At 41.7% G+C, this 21,924-nt stretch overlaps 1 protein-coding gene across 1 annotated transcript in view; it reads left to right on the top strand.

Moving 5' to 3' along the window:
- The window catches only part of ADAM12 (ADAM metallopeptidase domain 12), a 187,161-nt gene that overhangs the window by 139,226 nt on the left and 26,011 nt on the right, over positions 1-21,924 (top strand). Inside the window, exons 12-14 of the mRNA XM_056352413.1 lie at positions 14,007-14,184; positions 18,962-19,051; positions 20,472-20,667. Coding sequence (XP_056208388.1) covers positions 14,007-14,184; positions 18,962-19,051; positions 20,472-20,667 — 464 coding nt within the window. The remainder of the gene's footprint in view (positions 1-14,006; positions 14,185-18,961; positions 19,052-20,471; positions 20,668-21,924) is intronic.

Here is a 21,924-nt window from a genome sequence, read left to right as displayed (position 1 = left end):
TACTCACATAAATACAACTGCATGTGTTACAGGGAAGTAGAGCTTGGCCTGTGACACAGTGACTGTGTGCTGGTGGAAATGCCTGTGCTGCGGGTTGGCTTGGAGATCGGCTTCAGCCAGGGGACCCGGTTTTGTGCAGGGCTCGTCAGTGAAGAACAAGAAATGGGATTGAGATCAATTCTTTAACCTCTCAGCCATTGATCATAATTTTAGAGGATTTTTATGGAAATGTGCCTCTCAGTAGAAAATAACAGCTAATTTTGAGTAATTGCCTTTCAGTACACAATTTCACTTTAATTACTGAGGTTTTGGAGGCACGGCTTTGAGGGAGGAGAACAATTAGAAGCACAGAAAGGGCACATAGAAATAGTACGTAGAAAAATACTGGTTCATTTACTGTTGAAATTCAGAGAAGAATTTCTTTTTTTTAAAACCAATCCAGAAAACACCCACTGTTATCAATATGGTTTTAGGTAACATTAAAACCTTTTTGTTAGAATTAAAACAGCCAATGGGAAGCTGCATATTTGTGAATAAGAGTGGGAGCAAAACACGATCCGCTAAGAATCAGTTGAGTGACAGTCCCAAATTAAACTAATTGACTTGATCTCAGTGCTACTGAGGAGAAATGGGGAAAAATTAAAGGTGGGAAGGACCATCAGGTGGGCTTCTTCCAGATACCACTGAAAAACAGCATTGGTACATGCTATATTTTAATCCCTTCTGGGAAGAATTAAGTATTCTGCACTGAACACTCAGCACATTAGTTACAATTAAGACTAAATAAAATATTTAAGTGGAAGCAGTGTTTTTTTCCTGAATAATTGTACCAGATGTCTATGAAGAGCTAAGAAGTGACACCAAGCAAGACAGTGAGTGCATAGAAGACACCATAGATGTGAACATTCCCATTTGCCCCACTGGTGATGAGCTGGTCCACGGGTTCATTGTACTAGTGGCCCAGACATCCAAGGATTAGGTTAGGAAACATTTATTCTTTGTTGCATGTTACAGGCCATTTCCCCGTGGTTTTGAAAGCGTAGCACTGTATGATCTGGCAGAAGAAGCTATCCTTGAAAGGCAGCTTTCCTGCAAGTGAAAAACAGTTCCATTTGATGCTTTCACTTCATGCATTAATTTCAGTGGCCAAGGGGAGGTGCATTACATTTCTGTTTCTGTCACTTATAGCATCCATTTCTGCTGGCAAAGAAAAACTGATTTTGTTGGCTACCTTCTACTGACAACCCTCTGTGGTTGCAAATATATTATCAGGGACATCTAAAATAGCTATTTGTTTGCTTTCTCAACTTCCCCCCGTCCCCAGTTCATGCTTGCTTCATGTTGTTGAAGGTCTTGTTTTGTTTTGTTATCTGATTTTCCCCGTGTAAATGCGCTGATTCATTTTCTGCAGTGCTCAAACTTCAAGGCTTCTCTGGTGTCCATGCCTGGTGCGAGGGCAGGGTTACCAGAAGGTTTAGCACTCACATGTAGCTGTTGTTTCAAGAGTATGGCAATGGATACATTCCCTCTTCCCCAAGCTGCTGGGTCTGAGGGTGCCTCTGGAAATGCTCCCCAAGCCACGGAGGTGTCACAGCTTCGGTTAGGTATTTGTTCTCACTGATAAGGTAAAGTTAAATGCTAGGTCACAGGCATGTGGATTATAGAATCTCTGTACAGGGACTCCATCCAAAAGCCATCTACTATTTTGGATTATTGCATTACACGCACACCATGAAATACGGGTTTGGGTAGAAAAATTGGCCTGTGGATCTAAACCCCAACCTGGCTTACTCCTGTCCTGAAGTATGCTTCCATCTCTGGTGAACTGGAATAGTGTTTTGTGGGGTATGTGATAATCCAGATGATGGAAACCATACAAATTAAAAACAAGGCTTCGTGTGGCAGAAGAACATATACTAATGGGGATTATTTAGTGATCTGTCTGGCAGTTCAGGTGTACAGTTATCCTGATGCAGCTGGGGTAAGCGCGGACAGCTGGATTGGGTGAGGATGAGGAGATGCTCAGCAGCTTCTTCATCTGCCTTCACCACCAAGGGCAGCGTCTGGGGGAAGAGCACCCTGCTGTTAAAGTGTGTTACACAAGTGATGTCCTTTGATGGTGCTGAAGGTCTGTTCTCCCCATTTGTATCACCCATTACTCTTAATGAGATTTAGGTCTGCACATCAAAAGAAGGCTAGTAACAGTAATGCTGATTTTTTTGATACATAAGTACATATTTGCATGATAGATGGGTGGCTGATATCTCCTGGAGAACTATTTAGCTTGGTAGGGCTGGCTCTCAAAGGGTTTTATGGGCAGCCTTGTTATTTTGTTATCTGCTTCTGTTCAATTTTTGGTTTTGAGCTGCCATACAAAAAAAAAAAAAAAAAAAATTAACTCTATTATAAACATGTAATCAAATAAATAAAACATAGTTAAAATTATTAAGGACCAGTTAGGAAAGTATTAATCGTATGTGTCATTCATTAAGTATTGGTTTCAATAACATTTCTTTTGAAAAATGATCTCAAGGAAGCAGGATGTAAGGTCATCTTGATTTTGGATACTCACACTCGGAACTGGAGTCTGTAGAACGGGGCTATGAAAACATACAACCTCCAGAGATTTCCAGCACACTAGCTTCAGGAGACAGCCAGGTATGCCATGAAAACAGCATCTTGGCTTTGGTACCAAATCAACTTGAAGTGAAAACCACTTATTCCAACACGTCACAAGGTTAAAAAAAAAATACAATTTTTTAAAAAAGCTAAAAAAGGCAAAAGGTCATGCTAGGAATGGGAAAGAAATCAGAATTACAGTGTGGGAAAGGACACTGTAATTTACTGACTGGTTCTCTTCCCTTCTTTCTAGACATCTCACAACATCTTGTAGCTGCAGAGCTGTTACACATTAGATAATCAAACCGTTATTAGTTAGCACAGTATTTCCTGGCCCCTCTCAGTTTATGTTCAGCTGTGCAGACCTCACTTTGCATTCTTTGGTCTGGCAGCTTAGAGACATTAAACTGTGGAGTCAGCAGAACTATCTGGAATTACCTCTGTTACAATTTGAAGAAAATGAAATTATCTTTAAGATGTAAACAGTTTCTAATTAAGCTCTGAAGCTGTTTATGTTTCCAAACCAGTCTGAGCGGAGCTCGGCACAAAGACAGACTTCTTTGTTGTCTTTTTCTTTTTTTAATAAAGTTGATATACTGATGTAATAAATTACTTGTGACAGAGGTAGGTCTGTTGTGCCAGCAGTGCAACTGCTTTTTGAAAAAAAAAACTTAAGCAACATATCCCTATGCCCTAGTAATTTAGCACATTGCATTCTGGTCCTTCCTTTAGTAGGAAACAGCCACGAGATTGCAGAATAGATTTATGTCGGTCTTTAACTTAACTCCAAGTAGCCTCATGTCTGCAGTGCATTTGGCATTCCTTTTTGTTAATAATTTCCATACATTACAGATATATTTAATTGTTGTGGTAAATAAGAGCTGCGTTGAAGTGTTAGTCGCATTGGTTGAAATACATTGCATGTTTCCCAGTCCTTTATAGGAGCGGGTCCCTGTTAACAATTAGCACACAGAGCTACGGGGCAGGTCTTTAAAAAAAATATACTGCTTTTTATTTCAGTTTAGTCTTTCACATTTCAGTAGATGTGCTGCTAGAAGTGAAAATATTTGGCTTTTCTGCTGTATTCTAGGGGAGAACTCATACAGATTTACAGCATGCATTTTCTGTAAGTGAAGCTGACAAGGAGAGAGGTTACTTCTCAAATGAAAACACATTTTACTTCTGGTGTGATTATTTATAGCAGATACTTAAGGACACATCGTGGTTTCTACTATGTGATGTATCCAGAATGGGTACAGTTTTACTGGCTTGGATGCTGGTATGTGAGAGCTCAGCTGTGTTTTGTCTTGTCAGTGTAATATCCATAGAAAATATAGCTCTGTAAGGGACATTTTTCTCCTGCAGTACTGCTATTGCCATGACCCATGAGAACAAATCATATAAGGACATTTCCCTTCATCTTAGCTTTCTGTTTCATCAAAAAAAACCCAAAACTTTTCAACCAGCAGGGATAAATCTGTAATGCAGAGCATGGAGAATTAAGCACACAATGTCCAGTTTTAATTGGTGTAATGAATTCCAAATTCCCAGAGTATAAATGGAAACATACCTTAAAGGGCATATGCTTAAGGTCACATGAATGCTCCTTTTTAAACGTGTTGTATGCCCCGAAGCAGCTTAAGGAATCGATGTTGACTTGGAAGGCTGATTCACTGTAATTAAATGATGCCTACAGCTGCGTTTGTCACAGTTGTCATGGGAATCACAGCCTTTTGTGCCTGGGATAGATGCAGAAAATGTTTAAAATTCAGAGAGGAAAGATGTCCGTTTTACCCCAACAACTGCTTCCTGCAAAGTCATTCTTTTTTCTTTTCTAATGTCAGAGCCTGTTACAAAGTCCTGGATGCATTTCCTGCAGGATTCCTGTGGCAGAAATGCAGGTAGGCTCCACTTCAGCCTTTTAAACCTGAATGGCACAGCCCCAGTAGTGACATGAAGATAAGCAACCACCTATTTTACTGTAAAGTCACTGAAAATAAAAAGGTGAGATAACTTCGGTGTCCTAGCAAGCCTTTCTGGCTGCTTCTACCATAGCATGGAAATTGTGTTCGTCTTTGTCATTATGTTCTCCCGGCACCCGACCAGCACTAGGTGTGAAATCTAGGTTCCCTCAAAGCTGGTAGGAGAGCTTCTATAGACTTCAGAAAGGCCAGGATTTCATCAGGGTACCTATGGATTCCTTTAGATTGCTCAGAAGCCTTTCATTCCTGTGTCTGAAAGTTTTGATTTGCTCACTTGAGGTTCCCTAATTCTCAGATCATGGCTAGATCCATTCTTTTCTCATGGCTTGAAATAATGATTACATACAATGTTGTTACTAAGCTGTTTATTTTCTGTGTTCAAGCTCTGTGGAAGAGAAAAGGGAAGCTAGAAAAAAGTGATTCATTGTTATTTGATATTTATGAAATTTTTTTTGAAAGAATTCCACTTCCATTTGTCTCAGCTGATTTCAGTGATATGGGATAAACTGCTTTTTTCTCAGTGCTTATCTTGCAGCACAAGAAGGGAAGGTGGAAATGGGGGGGGAAATGCAATCGGATTTCTAGGACTGTTATGCCTCACTTATCTTTCCTTTGGATCTTCTAAAAGAAAAGAAATAAAAGGAGCCATGGTGCTTGCAAGTCAGATACTCCTGTCTTGAAGTCCTGATTTATTAAGAGACCAGGTAGTACAGATGCTAAGTGAAATCAATATGAGCTGTCTCCCAGGTATATATTATTTCCAGCTTTTTGCAGGGCTCAGATGTTTTTCTTTAGCACCCATGTCTTGCTGACTGGAATTTCCATGCGCTTCATTCTCTTAGTGCTTCTGCTACTGTTCTTTCCAGTGGGCAGGTTCTCCACGTGCTTTATCCGGGGGGCTGCTTCCCGTGTATCTTCTCCCTGGCCTGGGTCCCTCCTCGTGGGGTTTAGCCCTCCTCGGAGTCCTCTTCCCTCAACTTGCTGTCATTTGATCTGCTCACCTCATCCTCGTCCTCACCCAAATCCATCGATGGTGCCAAGTACTCACAGTATGGCAGGTCTTTCAGTCAGGGTGGTCACCATGATCACATCAGCTGGGACAATGACCACACATGCTGCTTTCGTTCTTTAGGGTGCAGTGTATCATGAGTTGTGTTTAGGATACACACATGCAGGACAGGAGCTAGTGCTGATGAAAGGGGGAAATGTCTGTAAATGAATATCATGGGTTGATTTTTCTGTATTACAACTTGGGTTTGATGTTCCCTTTTGCTTGGTCTGCTTTGGTCTTTCAAAAATTATTTTGTTCTTCTCCCTCACTCAAACACGCTCTCTATAAACTGATCCTCTCAAAACCAAGTTCCCAAAATCAGATATTATTTTTTTTCCAGTGTGCTGCTGACCCATTTAAAAAGCAATTCCAAGGTTTTTCAAGGGAGCAAATCAGACTGTAAGTGCCTGAAACAAAAGTTGATTGTAAAATCATGTAGAGAACTGAATGAAGCATCATCACGGTGCAGTGCTGCCCTGGCATTTCAGGCCAGGTGAAACCGTGCCTTTTACCGAACCAGAAACCAGCGGGAAGCTGATCCGCAGCGAGGTATTTTCAGCAATGGGATGGACCGTTGGTCTTCATTGGCTTGTCCCGTGCTGAGGATGTTGTGGTTTTGTGTGACTAATTTAAACACGGGGCATTCTGGTTGTGCTTCTTATCTACCATTTCCTTCATCGCCGGCAGCTGTGGGCAGGCACAGCATGCCTGCTGCCCTGCTTGTCTTCAGCCTGGGACCAGAGCTAGCCCAGCCTTTTCATCCCTCCCTCTGCTATGTGTTGCTTTTTTTACTTTTACTATAGTCAGCATTGGATTAACCTCAAATTCTAAGTAGTAGATTGTGAAACCTGAACTCTCAGCAATCCAGCAAATTTTTATTAATGAGGTAGCAGTCTAAAAGGAAACAGAGCAAAAGATGAGCCAGAGGCAAATTCAAACCGATTATAGCTACTTTCCTTAGCTGTCTAGTTTCCAACGGGAAGAGCAGTTGTCTGAGTTCTATTCCCATAGAGCTTTTGCAATGCAGATAACTGCAGCGTACAGTCAGAACACTGTTAGGATTGATGAATTGGTTGAGTATTGCTTCACCCCCAGAACACAGAAAGGAGAGTCACCATAGGCCTCTCAACCAGAAAAAAACTTCTCTGACCTTACATTTGTCAAAGTAAAAGTAACTGCTAATAATGTTTTATTTGGCAGTTTTGTGACGGCAGAAATATCAAGCCATGACAGTGTATACAGTATAAAGCCATTAAATGTTGTTCCTTTGCAGAAAGTATTTTTCTGAGCCATCCAGCCGTTTGTTTCATTGCTGCTTGCTGACCTGAAGCCCCACACTCCGTATTATAAATCTGCCTTTTTGAATATTTCAGGTAGTTAAATTTTCACCTTCAATGTAATGGGAGAGGTCAAGTCTCAGCTGGGGCTATGGCCATCCAATCTAGACACCTGAAGTGAGATTACTTGAATGCATTCCGGGAATCTGCGCTATCCCCAGGGCCAAATCAAAATGAAACTAAAGCATTTGTGTGAGAAGTTTAAACATTTGCTTGGGAAGACTTTCTTTTCAATAACCCTGGAAATTTCATTGTAGCACAACAAGCCATTGCCACTATGCATCAATTAAATTAACCACGAGTGTGATATATTCACAGTTACTTATTGGAAGTATAAAAACTGCCGTGTGGTGAACACGACAAAAGCTGTAGGAGAAAGCTAGGTTTGTTTTTTAAATCACTGACCATGAACTCAGACAGCAAGAGCTTTGATGTCACGTATAACTACATGGCCCAATTCCATGCTCTACTTTATTGATGCTCTAGGGTTTAAAACTATAAAAGAGGAGCAAGAGAGTGAAAAATAGGCTAGAAAAATAAGTATGAGTTGTCAGACATCTGCCTTTTGAAGCAAACTTCCCATTTCAATACTTGGGAGATAGATAGATAGATAGATAGATAGATAGATAGATAGATAGATAGATAGATAGAAAACCATTCTACATTTTTAGCTAAACCCTTCCAACAGTGCCGAAAAAGGTGTGCCACATCATTTCTGGGGCTGGTGTCTCCTACAAAGCCCTATCATGCCTTTCAAATTCCTTCAGTGTCTTTCCCTCAAGCATTGTTTAGGGCTTTTGTTTTCCTGCAGGATGCTTACAAGGGCCTGCACATCTTGCAGGACCCCCAAAAGTCCTCCAGTTTTACCCCCTCTTCCCAATCGCCCTGGTCATTTGCTGCTTGCAAAAGCTTTGGGTCTGAGAGCATCTGCAGCTACCTTTAGGGTCTCTCCTTTATTGTGCTCGTGGGATCTACCTCAAACCTGCATTTGTGTCTTCTTCCCTCAAAAGTACTTACAAATGAAGACATTATTTAAATAATAGATTTAAAAGCCTTTCCATATTATGGCACTTGTCTAATTTTAAACAATTGCTCTTAAAACATGAGGTGTATTGAATAACGTGTCATGACAGAACTTGATACACGAAGGGATCTGTAGTATTTGAACACCTATTTCAATATCAAAGAAAACTGGATTTCATCTCCTGCTTAATACCTAATTCTATGAGGTCCTTTATGCTTACTAATTCATTAACATACATGCTGTACAGAATAGCTGAAGTGTCAGAAAATGTCATCTAATAGCAAATTCAGTTTTTTTCTAGTAGGCTCACATCTCTTAGGAGACCATAAAAAGTTGTTTTCAAGAGATGGAGAACAATAGTAATGTCTAGAAGGTTAAAACCAAAGGGGATGCTTTTTAGTGAGAAAGAATCGTCAATTTGATCAGGAGTTGGAGGAGGCTGGAAAATTGTCATAGTTCCTTGAAATCAACACCTCACTGTGTCTAGAAACATCCGTGTTGCTTGAGCTTCTACCTTCTAGTTTATTTTCTACTATTACTCTCCCTACTGCTGACATTTTTTTCATTGGAAAAATCACTTATACCTGAATGAACAAAAGCAACCCTATCTCTGTTTTTTTTTTTTAAGTTTAAAAAAAAAAACAACTTATTTTTATGTTCCTATGCATATGCATAGGAACACAGGGATATGCAGCAGGAAACCTACACATTTGTGGGTAAGTCATCCTGTAGAGTCTGAGCAAGAGGGAGTGCAAATTCCCATCTTATGCCCCCAACAGAAAAATCTGAGTTGATCTCCTTCTCTCCAGTTGTGAGCCACTGTGCAGCCAAAAATCAAGAATTTTGGAGGCCAAGGACAGTAAGTATCCGTATTTGTGAGTCTCAAAGGGTCCTGGATTGAGACAGACACAGAGACACTACAGTGTTCAGTTCAGACAAGTTGTCATCACAGCAAGCGTTGGAAATTCTGGTGCATAACTAGCAAAATTTCAGACTTGGAGGGCTGGGACCCAGCACCCCTCTTGTCTTTGAGCACCTTCGTGTTCCTAACAAGCACAGCCGATGCCTTAACTAGTTCCAGACATGGCCTCTCAGGCTTGGTTTTTCAAGCATTCTGGACAGAGCCTGGTCCCAGTTTGCTGCATCTTTGGAAATTAGCTAGTCAACAGTTGTTTCGATAAGTATGCTCTGGAAAATCAAAATGCCCTTTTAAAATTAATATAATCTCGAATTATCATATTACCTCAGGGAAGAAGGCCTGGTGGTACTTAATAGAGCTCTTTGGGGCTGTTGTGCATTTTAATTGAGTGAATAATTGTAAAACACTTCAGGGCCTTTTGGTAAAAGGCTCTGTATAAACATTGTCATAATGCTAAATAATCAGGTTGCTATATGAACTGGAATAAATGAACCCTATAAACAGTTATATAATTTATATATACATATCATGTATGTGTGTATATATGCTAACATTTTGGAGAGAACAAGGTGGTTACTTACTAAAAGTCCTACAGTTCTTGAATAGGAAAATATCCTGAGATTGAGTAGAAATAAGCATAAAAATCAAAGTGTTAGTTTTCAAGATATTGTGAGCCTGCAGTTTATCCTCCTGTGCAATGAATAGAGAATTGCCAGAATCATTGATGGTGTTACCATTTCAGTGATGCTTCTTGAGAAACAACAAAATATGTTGTGGGTTTTGGTGCAGGGACATGGAGGAGGTAGATCCTAAGTGCTGAATATTTAGATGTGTAAAGATGTAGAGAGAAATGGCTTGGAAGAACTGAGGTAGTTTCACTTCAGATAGTTTTCCCAAGGTATTGCTGCAATGCAGGGGTAGGGTTTGGAATGGAGCAAGGATCTCCTGCAGCCCACGTCAGTGCCTCTCCCAGCATTTTCCAGACGGAGCAGCGGGGAAGACAGCAGCAGTGAACAGGGCAGAGCAGCCTCCACGGTGGTGCCGGTGCTGGGTCTGTAGCTGATCTGCTGTGTCACCCCGCATGAATCAGGGGTCACTCCGTTACTCCTGAATGCTTTGGCTGTCTGATCTCTTAAGACTATAATTTTCTGGGGCAGTGACTGTGTTTCTGTGCTTGTACTCTCTTGTTATTCAGCCCATTAGGAGGGGAAATACCTCTGAGATGGAGATGATGGAGATGAACTTTTATAGTTCATGCAAAAAAAGCCTATGCTGGGCAACACAGTGCTAGTATAAAAGGCCTTTATCCTTAAAAGGGACTTGACACAGTGATGATGCCACTTCACTTACTTAATGAAAGGAGCCATCTAATACAGGCTAAATGCAAAACTGCGTAAAGGAACTGGCATTTGAATGGCTTGAGTGCTTGAAATATAAATGAATGAGACAAGACCAGACTCTGTTTCCAAAGGAATCAATTACCAGGCATCCTCTTGCTACTATGAAGGTCTCGTTCGCAGGAGCAGTCAAAGCTCTTTTTGCTGGGAACTAGGATATTCGTTGCTTGAGATTACGCACATCTTTCAAGCACCTAGGAGACACTGAGGAATGCTGTGGATACAAGACGGGTAGAAAGACTGAAATTATTTTCCTTGCTGTAAACCCACTGAAGAGACTGATGTAGTGCTGGGCACAATTTGAGTTCTGTGGAGCCGTACACGCAGCCAGAATGGTTTGACAAAATGATCCATTGTGTATTAAATCTACAGATTCACACAGTGTAGAAAATGTGTGGGCTATTCAGCATCTCAGAATATGAATCAGGTTGGACTAAAGTTTCCTCTCTCTTCCTAACTGCAGAAAAATACGGATCTGTAAAAGAAAATGTCTTGAATGCAGGATAATGGAATATACTGATTGCTAATGAGGTTTTTACCTCTGGAAGGTTCTCCAATGGCCTATATGAGCTGGTAGCTGAGGGTTTTTCCAGTAGGATAAGTGTCTATGCTACCTCAGAAAGCACAAATATCCCTGATTAGCATGTTACTGAAATCTTGGAGACAGGTACTGGCTTCACCACGGAGACCCCATTACCCTTTCCCACCCAAGGGTAGTCCTTCCAGGTGAGATCTGAAGCCTCTTCACACGGCAGTGCGAGGAAGTTTGCTGCATTTGTTCAGAGGATGAGTTTATTTCATGTGACCGTTACTCCACCATTTTTCTCAAGCCCCAGATTCGCTTACTTAGACATCGTGCCTAACGCTACCGACATCTGATATCTATACCTTCCCTTCCGTTCTGCCAAGGATTTCATGCTTCTGGTGAAACAGCTTTAAAATTGCAGAGACAGGCAAAATGTAGCCTAAAATCACAATGAACAGATTCTGTGGCTGTTACATAGGATTCCCCACCACCCCCACCCCTACCCCGCCAACGAAGAATGGTTGTGTGTTGGAATATCGTAGTATGAAAGATCAGTTGTGTTTCCAATGCAATACCGACTGGCATCAATTGATGTAGAATCTTTTCTTGCATGGTGTGGTTACCCTTCAGTTGTTCTCTCTTTCCACTTCTTGGGTTCATCTCTGGGTTTGTACTGCTTTATTCTGGGCTTACTTGATAAAGAAAAAGTATTTTCAGAATATTTCATCAAATAACATGTGCTGCGCTGATGTCAGCTGAGGAAATCAGCATCAAGAATAGGAAAAGCCAGAAGATGAATGGATCCCTTAGTTCAAAATAGGAAACAGCTTGAAGTTCCTTTGGGGGCAAACAGAAACCTCATTCATTAACAATGACATTATTTCACCTCTGGTACAGAGTAAGGGTTCTGTTCTCCCAGTGATGGACAGACATCTCTCACATTCATGCAAATAAGCCTGAGCATTCATGGATATAGGGGAACAGGCCTAAAATATCGACAGTTTTGACCGGTGAGCTATTCTCATGACCTGTGTGTGGCTGAGACATATGGCACAGGGAAAAATGCATTATCTGTGTTTCTGAATGAGTTCAGTCTGTGTGAGGTTTGTACGTCTCCACGTCTCATCTCAGTGTATATCAAAGTAAATCTGTGTCACTGAAGTGAAGGATCTTGCCTAGATGATGCAATATTCATTTATTCATACTTTGATACGAGGATCATGTCTGATCAAGCACTCATATGTTTTGTACGGGATTGATCAGTCAGATGTATCTGGGTTTTTATGAGTTTTTTGCAGTGTTTGATAGTAGTGTACATCCATCCGTTTGTTCATACTCACGTACACAGATTTTTGTGCAGGTTTTTTTTCAGTCAAACTAAGAATAGGACAGGAGTTTGTGGTGTCCTGTTAAGAACATCTCCAATTGCTCAATGTCAGACGGTCAGTAGGAGGCTTCCCAAGTGCCTTTATTTTCTGTTCCATTACTCCGAGTACCTTCCCTGTTTTCCCTTGGGGCCCAGAACTGCAGCTAGCAGCCTGACTCCTACCTCATGCTATTCTGAAATTCCTTTATTTGTCTTAGACTCTGTCATTTTGCCTAAACATCAGTAATTTTCCAGAAATCAGCTTTTTAAGCAGAGATGCCTATTAACTTTCTGAAGTCATATGTCAGTGAATCACAAAACTGTTTTCTTCTTCAGAGTCATGTTTATGTTCTTTTCCAATGAGCTGGCTGTTTTATTGCAAAAGAATCTGTAAAAGAGGTAATTTTTTAAAAGGCACCAAATAAATTCTGTCTGTGAAGTTCTCATAACCTTTCTTGAAGATACTAATTAACCTCCTTATCCCAGTATAGGAAGCTCTATTGCATTTATAATTGTCAAACATTTCTTTTTTTTTTTTTAATAGAAATGATCCCTTTCTGATACCTGTAGGCATCATCAGTCACAAAGGAAGCTTCTCATTTCAGGGTATTAGAAACAACAGTAGATTAATCGCAGTCTGAAGTTCAGCAGTGCAGAACTTCCATCTATTATCTTGCTTGTCTGTAAAGATTATGTCCTAATACCAAAGCATTTAGCGACTAAAGCCCAGCCATTACCAGGTTTACTCCCTGTGCTGCCATAACGTTAGATTACTGCTGGACCATGGAGCAGCAGTGATGAAGGTACCAAGTCTTAGGGGAGATGCTGGTGGCAACTTACTTGTCATACAGATTCAGCGTAAGCGTGTGCACATCTCGGTGCAGAGAGGGCACAGCAAACTTTAGGACACGAGCGATGGCCAGATCCAGGTGTCACCTTGTCTCGAATCTGTGGGTCAAAGTGCACGCTTTCCTTAGTAAAACTGGAATTATGTCCTCGAACAGAAAAACACAGATTATCTGGTGATACCTGTACTACGCTGGATCGTTTTGCTGACATTGTTCGTGTGTTTTGCAAAAGAAATCAAAGCCACTATGTGTTCGTACAGCAGGGCCAAATCCTGCTCTCAGCAGTGTGAATTCAAAATCTGAGTATTTTCAGTAGTGTCTTTACAGTCATCCGGATTTAAAATAAGAACTGTATATGCTTTAATCATGCAGTTCCCAAGCTCAGCTTTGATGAATTGCAGAAGTAGACTCTTACCAACTAACTCGGTGTTTTTATCTTTTTCTTTTCCTTTTTTTTTTTCCCTGAAAAGAGCAGGAAGTTTGCCACACTGCACAGCAAGATGAATGAATTTGCCATTTGAGGATGAATTTTCCAAGAAGGATTAGGATGTTTTGCAGTCCTGTAAATGCAGGAATCCTCCTTGCAAGGCCAGCATTTCTTTAGGCTCATGATCAAAATTTGCATTACAACTACATATGCAAAAGAGGGAGAAGGAACTTCAGATGTGAACACTTCCAATTCTTAACAGCAGATACAAATTTAAGTGGAAAAGGTGGAAATTCTCTTCCTCATAGTCAGAAATTCTGATAAATATTTTTGGCTCAATTTTACAGTGAATTGTTTTATCTCAATCCCGTGTTAAAGGCTTTTAAAAAAATGAACACAGACTTCTTATTAGTGCACAGATGTGCTAAAAGGTCACCAGCATGACAGGAGAGAGATGTTTCCATCCAGTAATACCACCTTTCCTTATGTCTCCGTGTGTTTTAATTCTAGCTATCCCTTTCCGATGGTATTCAGTAGCTGCAGTAGAAAGGACCTGGAAAACAGCCTGGAAAAAGGAGTGGGAATGTGTCTGTTCAACTTGCCTGAAGTGAAGGAGTCCTTTGGCGGACAGAAGTGTGGGAATGGCTATGTGGAAGATGGAGAGGAGTGTGACTGCGGGGAGCCTGATGTAAGACACCATCCGAGAATTGCTGCTCACCTCCTGTCTGCAGGTTTTTAACAGCAGAGTTGGTTTGGCATGTTTAACACTACTTGGTGTAAAACAAAACTCTCCCTTCTCTGCTTCTATCTTAGCTTAAACCTCGGAGTCTTCAGAAATGTGGGGAGTTTCTGCTTGACTTGCATTTGAGTTGCTAAAGTTCAGGCAGGGCTTTAGTTAAGAATGTGCTTGGTTCACTGCTAGAGAACAAGCTTTCTCATGGTTTGTCCAACAGAGTAACCGTGACTGTCATCTTCCTAACAACAGAAATCCCTTTAAGTGCTAGTTAATAAGCTAAACTCAAAATAAATTTGTTAACATTGCTCAGATTTCTCAAGATACCACGCATTAGCTGAAGGTTTGTTTACATATGTGAGAAGCCACTCATAATATAAATATAAATAGTTATATAAATATTAATATTGGCTAGGTACTTTTTTCATTGCAGCCAGCTTCAGGTTTTTGCTACAAGACCTTTCTCTCCATCACTATGAGGTTTTCCTTTGCTGCTAGCCCATTACCTTTCTAAAAGAAGCAGCCTCTACTGCCTCCCAAAAAGATAACTCCTACTTCAAAGATCATTCCATTTAGTTTAGTGGATGTGTCAGAGGACTGCTCAGATTGGGAGGAGACAGCCAAAACCTGGGGGTCAAATAATATCTGAGTGGACAACCTTATCCCTTTGGCATCCCATGCTCATTGGCTGTATTGAATTTCTCTCAGGTTATCTGAATTAAATACATCAGCAGAGGAGGGATTTGTTTCCTGCGCTAGATATGGTTCTGCAGACAAAATAGATTGGGTCAGTTAAAACATCGAGATACCGCTGTGTCCTGTCTGTACAGTGTATTGGATTTACACAAGCCATAAGGATTTCCTGACAGTTCACTCATTCTTCAGGGTAACGAGGTTGGAGGAAACAGGCTTATCTTCTTGTTTAAAGTCAATAGAGAGCAAGCAGCTTGCAAATGTCTTTCTAACCCAGTTATCTTCTTCATTTTCATTTTTGAATGTTAGTGATACCTTTTCAAGTCAAAGTCACTTAACATCAGCAAGCACTGACTTGATTTGCCTCTTCTTTCTATGTTGGGAAACAGGAGTTTGAGCCCAATTAAATTAATTTTGAATTTACTGCTATAATATGAGCGGTACCAGGAAACACATTAGATTAGTTACTAAATCACTGCCCGGTCATTTACCAGCTGAGTTTGTCGATAGTGTTGCAGTATTTTATGGCGTGGGAGGCTGTACAATAACGGATGCTGGTTGTATTTTATCAGTGGTCAGAATTAAATATCACTCCGAACATGCAGATGTAGGCAGTTGGTTGGGGTATTTCTCCTTTAAGGAAAACATTAGCCCTGTGTCGAGGTCTGCGCTCACTGACATTCCTTAGCAGTAGGACAGCAGTGGATTCGTGAGGGTGGAGAGCCGGGACTAGCAACACCTCTCACCCTTCAGGCAACTCTGGAAATGCTAATGCGGTTGGGACTGTCTGAACCACCTCCATCCATGCTACAATTCCTGTGCGTCAGGTGCTGGTCGTCTTCTGGAGTATAATGGGTGCTGGCACGCCCACCACCAGGCTGAGGGTGTAAGACCTGACCAAGGATGATATTATCAATTAAGTTCCAATTCCATTTTGGATTATATTGCCAAAAATGTCTGATGTGCTACAGTGTCTGTAGAAGGAGATTTAATGTAGAATGCACGTGGAAAGACAGGAGAAAGGAGGGGGGAGCCTTAGGCCCTGAGAACTGAAAAGTGACAGATGTAGCTAATTTTGTAACAGGCTGCAAGGGGGATCAGAAAACTACAAATTGGTAAATCAGAAGTCAGACAAATTACTTCCAAATGTAATTAAGAGCTAGTGCCTGAACAGCTGTGACATGCCAGGGACAAGTCAACACAGCTTTTGTGCCAGGAAATCTTGTGCAAACCTACCTCAGTGCTCTGAAGGACTTAGCGAGCGGGTGGAAAGGGGCGATGCTGTTATTGCAGGAGTCCAGAGAGGCTTTAGACCAAAGCTGTTCACGAAGGCCTCTTCAGGAGGCTAAAGAGCTGTAGGACGAGGGAATGCTGCATGGGCAAAAACTGGGTTAAAAGACAGGAAATACAAGCAGGTATAAATCATCCAGTTTGTGCAGTGGAAGGAGATCTGCTGTGATGTATCCATGAGATGTGTCCTGGGGGCTACACAATTCAGCATATTCATAAACAGCCTGGGAAGAGGAATAGTCTCGAATTTGCTGATGATGTTAGTTAGGATGGTAGAGATGAAAGCTGGCGGTGAAGAACTGCAGAGGAACCTTCTGAGACAGCTGGATTGGGTATTAAGGTGACAAATGGGATTCGGTGTGGAGTGATGCACGTTCCAAACATCACGTATAAGATGATGGACTCTGAGCTGACTCTGCCCACAGAGGAACAAGACTTCGTGCTGCAGTAAATAGTCTCATGAAAATGTCAGCTCAGTGCTCAAGACTGGTCTAAAAGGTAAATAGGCTGTTAGAAATTACTAGGGAAGAAATCGGAAAACAAAACAAAGCACCGGTAGGCCTCCATAAATCTGCAGCATGCTGCGTCTGGAACTGCGCATGGAGTTCTTTCCCGCTCCTCCCTGATCTCAGGAAAGATAAAGCAGGATGAAAAAGGGTGGAAGAAAAGCATTAATGTGGTTCAAAGTTTTGAAGAGGGTCTGGCTGGAAGAGAAGAAAATGAAGGAAAATGTGACAGAAGCTGATAAAATCGTGAATGAAATGGAAAGGGTGACTAAGGAGCGATCGTCTCCCGACAAGAACTGTGCAAGTGAAGCTAGAAAATGGCAGGTTTCAAACATGCAGAAGGAGCTGCTCCCCAGCCTTCGTTGATTACTTGCAAGTTCCTTTCCACTGAGTGTAACAGGTATAAGAAAATGCCCATGGAGCCGAAGGAAAGCCAGGAGACGAGGAAGGTATCGTGTATGTGATCTAGGTATTTATATATGTATATCATGTAAGGACTTTCTTGTCCTTAAGCACTCTCTGCTGGCTGCTGGCAGGGGGACACCAGGCTGGAAGGGCTATAGGCTGACCCAGTGTGGTCTGTCTTGTGTTCTTAGATGGGGGGGGTGAAAACAACACGTCCTGTCTGCGGTACCTGGCATCATGTAGGTGATGCTAGAACTGCTGTTGTGTTAGTCTCTTTGAGCCCAGGAGCCCTACACCAAGAAACCCACTCCCATCATTGCTGTTGTTAGCAGTAATAGCTAATGATAATAAACTACAACACGGCGGTAGTTTTGAGTGGCAACCTCCAGCCTCCAGCAGCCTTGTGAGCCTTTTCTCTTTGCTTGCCTGTTTATGTTAAAACCATTCCTGACAATTTAATAGCCCAGGCACAAAAACCATTTACCAGGCTCGTTCCCTACAATGAGTAATAAGTGAGTGAGCAATTGGAAATTTCAAAAGCTGCAGCAACATCATTCACAGAGCTCTGTCTACCCCAGTCTGCCTGTGGAATGCCGATTACTTTCCATGGCTGGCTGGTGTAGGGCTAGATGGTGGGTTATAGGAGCTGACTCTTTCAGAAGGACTTTAATTGGACTGACATTCTTTTCCTCCACTCCGCTTTTCTCAGATTGCTACCGAGGTGAATTTATAAAATGTGCTTCTGCGCAGAGGAACGTTACTCCTTAAATACAGCAGCTGCACAGAAATATTTGCGTAGCCTGCTGCCTTCCGGCAACGATCAAAAATAGGTGCAGGAAGTTGTTCCGCTGCTTCAGAGCAGCACAAGCTTGGTATATTCAGGCAGATATTATCTAGGAAAACATTGAAATACTGTGAATCATTTTGCTTTTTATTTGTGAGAGCAGTGGTAGCTCTGTCTTCCACTTGGAACGCTTTGCAAAAGCCAATAAACTAACAAGAGTCTGTGAACATCATCCTAACCCACTTATTTTTCCTGTGTTCCCTATATTGTTAGTGATCCCTTGTTAAGTCAAACTGACTTAACACAGCTGAAGAGCAATTTTGTCTGCTCCTATTTTTGTTAGAGAGATGAGATTCCAGCACAGCCGACGTAACTTGCAGCTTGTGAACATAATCTTGGAAAAACAAATCTATTATTTTCTGAAACTTCTTACTAGCTTATTCTACTGTGAATAAAGTTTGCAAAAGCCCCACACATGCCACCATCTAATCCATAAGTGTGAAATTGGGATCTATCTCTTAGTGAGAATGCAATTCATACTCGTTTCATTTCTCAAAGCTCTATTACTGGCATATCCTGATAAGAGATTGCACGGAATAGTGTCATCATCTTTCTTTGTGGCAGCCACCAGTCTCCCTGCAATACAGATGGCTGGTGAGCAACTATCACAAAATAGAGAGCTGCAGTTGTGAAGCTCAGTAGCTGCACCAATGCAAATGGAGGCAATGGAACCATCCCACTGATTTTTGTGGAAATCAAACACCGTACTGCTGTATCAGGGTTGGTATCGGCATACTTGAGTTGTTTGTGATAGTTGAGGTTAGATTCATAGCTAGAATTAACAAGCCTGCCTCAGCGGCTTCTCTGGTATGTGCTACAATTATTGCACTTGTGGAATCTAAGGGCAGACGAGACTGTTTGGATTAAGTTGTAGAATTTCATGCATAATTCATTATTTCATGCCTAGCTTTTCTTGGCAGAGCTATGGGCACTCTCTTGATTTATGGTTCATTGTGACTGAAAGTTGACTGCTCTAAATTTATCCTCCATCTAGGAATGTACAAACCGGTGCTGCAATGCAACCACCTGTACTTTGAAGCCAGGAGCAGTGTGTGCACATGGACTTTGCTGCGAAGACTGCCAGGTGAACCAACGGAAACGTTTCTTATCTGTGTGGGTCGGGCAGAATTCCACAATATACCCAACTACAGAGCAGTAAGCAAGGATGGGGAACAAGCAAACTGGTATCACTAAGCATTAAGACACTTGCATTCCATGTAAGCAATTAAAAAAATTCTCAAATTGTAACAGTTATTGAAGGAGCAGATCAACAGATGTCTTAATGGTGTCTCTGCTATTTGCAGCCACTTCATTTGCTCATGCAAAACCTCTTATTTTTCTGAACTTCTGTATGCTTTGATTTTTTTCAGGTGTATATGGATGTTGTGCTCTGGCAAGCAGTCATCAAATGCTGGACGCTTTTTTAGGGAAGACTTTTAAAATAATCATTCTGTCAACAGCGTATATATTTTTAATGGTAGACCATCAGCTCTTGTGGAATCCTAACATACTATAAAAAGCTAACTTGCCACAGACATCTACCTTCTTGAATTCTCAGACCATCTCTTGCATATGGGCTAATAAAGCATTCAGCCAGTTTCCATTGTGTCTGTGGCAACCATCTGCCTAAAAGCTCAGTAGCAGCAAGCTATCAAAACAGCCAGCAAATGCTTTTTAGCAAAATCAATCTTCATGTCCTTTTGCTTTTTACCAAAGGCGCTGTGGTGATGCAGTCAGAATTCAGTGCAGCTCCCAGAGCACACCCATCTTCTGTGGCTGCTGTTGATAAGTGAATGTTCAGACTGGCACACTGCACCATTGCCTACTAGCTGCCTTCAGCTCTGAAAAATGTAGTTATCCAGGGAAATCAGGACAAGACAGGAACAGTTACATGGACTAGTTGTATATTTAAGTTGAAGAAGATCTTGATGCCCGTGACAGTGCAGCATTTCCATGAGGAAATGCTCTTCCATCCCAGGAAGCTGTCAGGCAGCTGAACCCAGAGTCAAGTGGGCTGGTGGCTTCGTGAGCTGTAACATGACACATAAAACATTACGTGATCAGCTGGCCGCCCTGGTCCCTGCAGTGATGTTATAGCTGTATGGATGGAAAGGTTCCTAATTTGACTTTCAGTCAGTGCTACGGGGCACGCTTTGCCGTACAGCCCGACATGTTTCTGCGCCTGTGTGCTTAGGCATGATTGCAGGAGGCACGCAGAAAACCTTGGGTCCTACCTGCAACGAACCAAGGTCTGGGTTGACCTTCTGTCCTGAGCCGTGTAAGCCATGTTTGCAGCAACTTCAGCTTGGCCCTTCTTCCTGCCAAACCATTCACAACATGTCAAATAAACGTATTTAAAAAGCTGTATAATCCTTGCACTGTCCTCTGCGGTCAGTTGGTGCAGAGCCAGTGGAAAAAAGCTGTTCATGTGCTGCATGGTTATACCCCTGCATAACTCTTATTGTTCGGGAGCACAGCCGTTGACATTTTTGTTTGTTTTGCAGTTAAAACCAGCGGGGATTTCTTGCAGAGAGTCAAGTAATTCCTGTGATCTGCCAGAGTTTTGCACAGGAGCCAGCCCTCACTGCCCAGCTAACGTGTACCTGCACGACGGGCACGCGTGCCACGGGGTGGACGGGTATTGCTACAATGGCATATGCCAGACCCACGAGCAGCAGTGTATCACGCTCTGGGGCCAAGGTGAGTTTGAGAACGAGGAGATCTGTTTATGAAACAGGCTTGGGGAAGGGGGAGGAGGGAAGCGTGTGATTTGGAGGAATTTTATACAGTACCAATCTGTATCTCTTCTTTTCTGAAATGGAGAACTGGATAATGAGGGAATCATTTTGTGATTCATTTCAACCTTGATTTGCAGTCATGTTCATTTCTTGCAGCAGGAGGTAGAGAGCAACAGCAACTAGGTTCATTCTGCAGCACCGCTGCAAACGGCTGGGTGAACTTAGACAAATCATTTAATACTGACTTTAATATGGCCTTCTGTCATCCTACAAAGTGCCGACCACTCTTGGCAGGTTGAAATCGTACCCCATTTCAGAGTGGTATGTAAGCTTCCTCCTGTGCTCCAAATTGCTCATCTGCAAACCATATATGTTTGTCCACATCCCAAAACAGAGTTGGGTATTTGACATTAACAGAAGATTCTTGTATCATTGTGTACATTTTATTAATTAGTGTTACCTGTAAACCTGCCTCCTGACAGTACTCTTAGCAGAGGATGCACTGAGGCAGAAAGAGATTTTGTTCTTCCATGGGAATTTACTTCCTTTTTGCACAAATCTAATAGCATGAGTTCTTGGGTTATCCTAAACAGATGATATTGCAGGAAAGCTGTTCAACTTTCGGTATTGTCCTGTGGTCCTTCCACTATAACGCAAGGATTAACTCAGCATTTCTCTGGGGACAAGTCACGTCTCCTTCAGCATCTCACTTACCCCCTCTCTCAAATGGGAGAAGCACTTTTACCTCTCCTGAGGAGGAGCATTAGATAGATTTAATGTTTTTTGTGTTAGAGAGAGAGATTTAATTATTTCTTTTAAAGTAACTTTTTCAGCTCCCTTAGCCTCTTTCAATTCAGATCTCTCTGCCTTTAACTCTGTTCCAAAACTTATGCATCAATATAATGACACGCAGATGTTCCCCTTGGTCAAAACCCTCATCAGAAGTCTGTTGAAGAATTTGTTATCTTCACAGGGACTTGGATCATTCACAGGGTTGGTTTTTTTTTTTAAAGAGCATGAAAACATTTCAAGAAGTAGTGCCGCTGATACAGATAGCAGGTTAGCTTGGTCATGTGGGTATAAGAACACATTAGAGGAATTCCACTTCAAAATTAAACTCCCCACGTGGAACAAACCATGCATCTGATATACTCCTCCGAATCCCATACGTGTCACAGAGTTAATATGAGCTCATATAGGCATGTACAATTATAGCCTC

The sequence above is a fragment of the Falco biarmicus genome, chromosome 9 (assembly GCF_023638135.1).
Source record: "Falco biarmicus isolate bFalBia1 chromosome 9, bFalBia1.pri, whole genome shotgun sequence".
Lineage (NCBI taxonomy): Eukaryota > Metazoa > Chordata > Aves > Falconiformes > Falconidae > Falco > Falco biarmicus.
The sequence above is the reverse complement of the archived record's forward strand: the minus strand, read 5'-3'. Positions and strand labels throughout refer to the sequence as shown.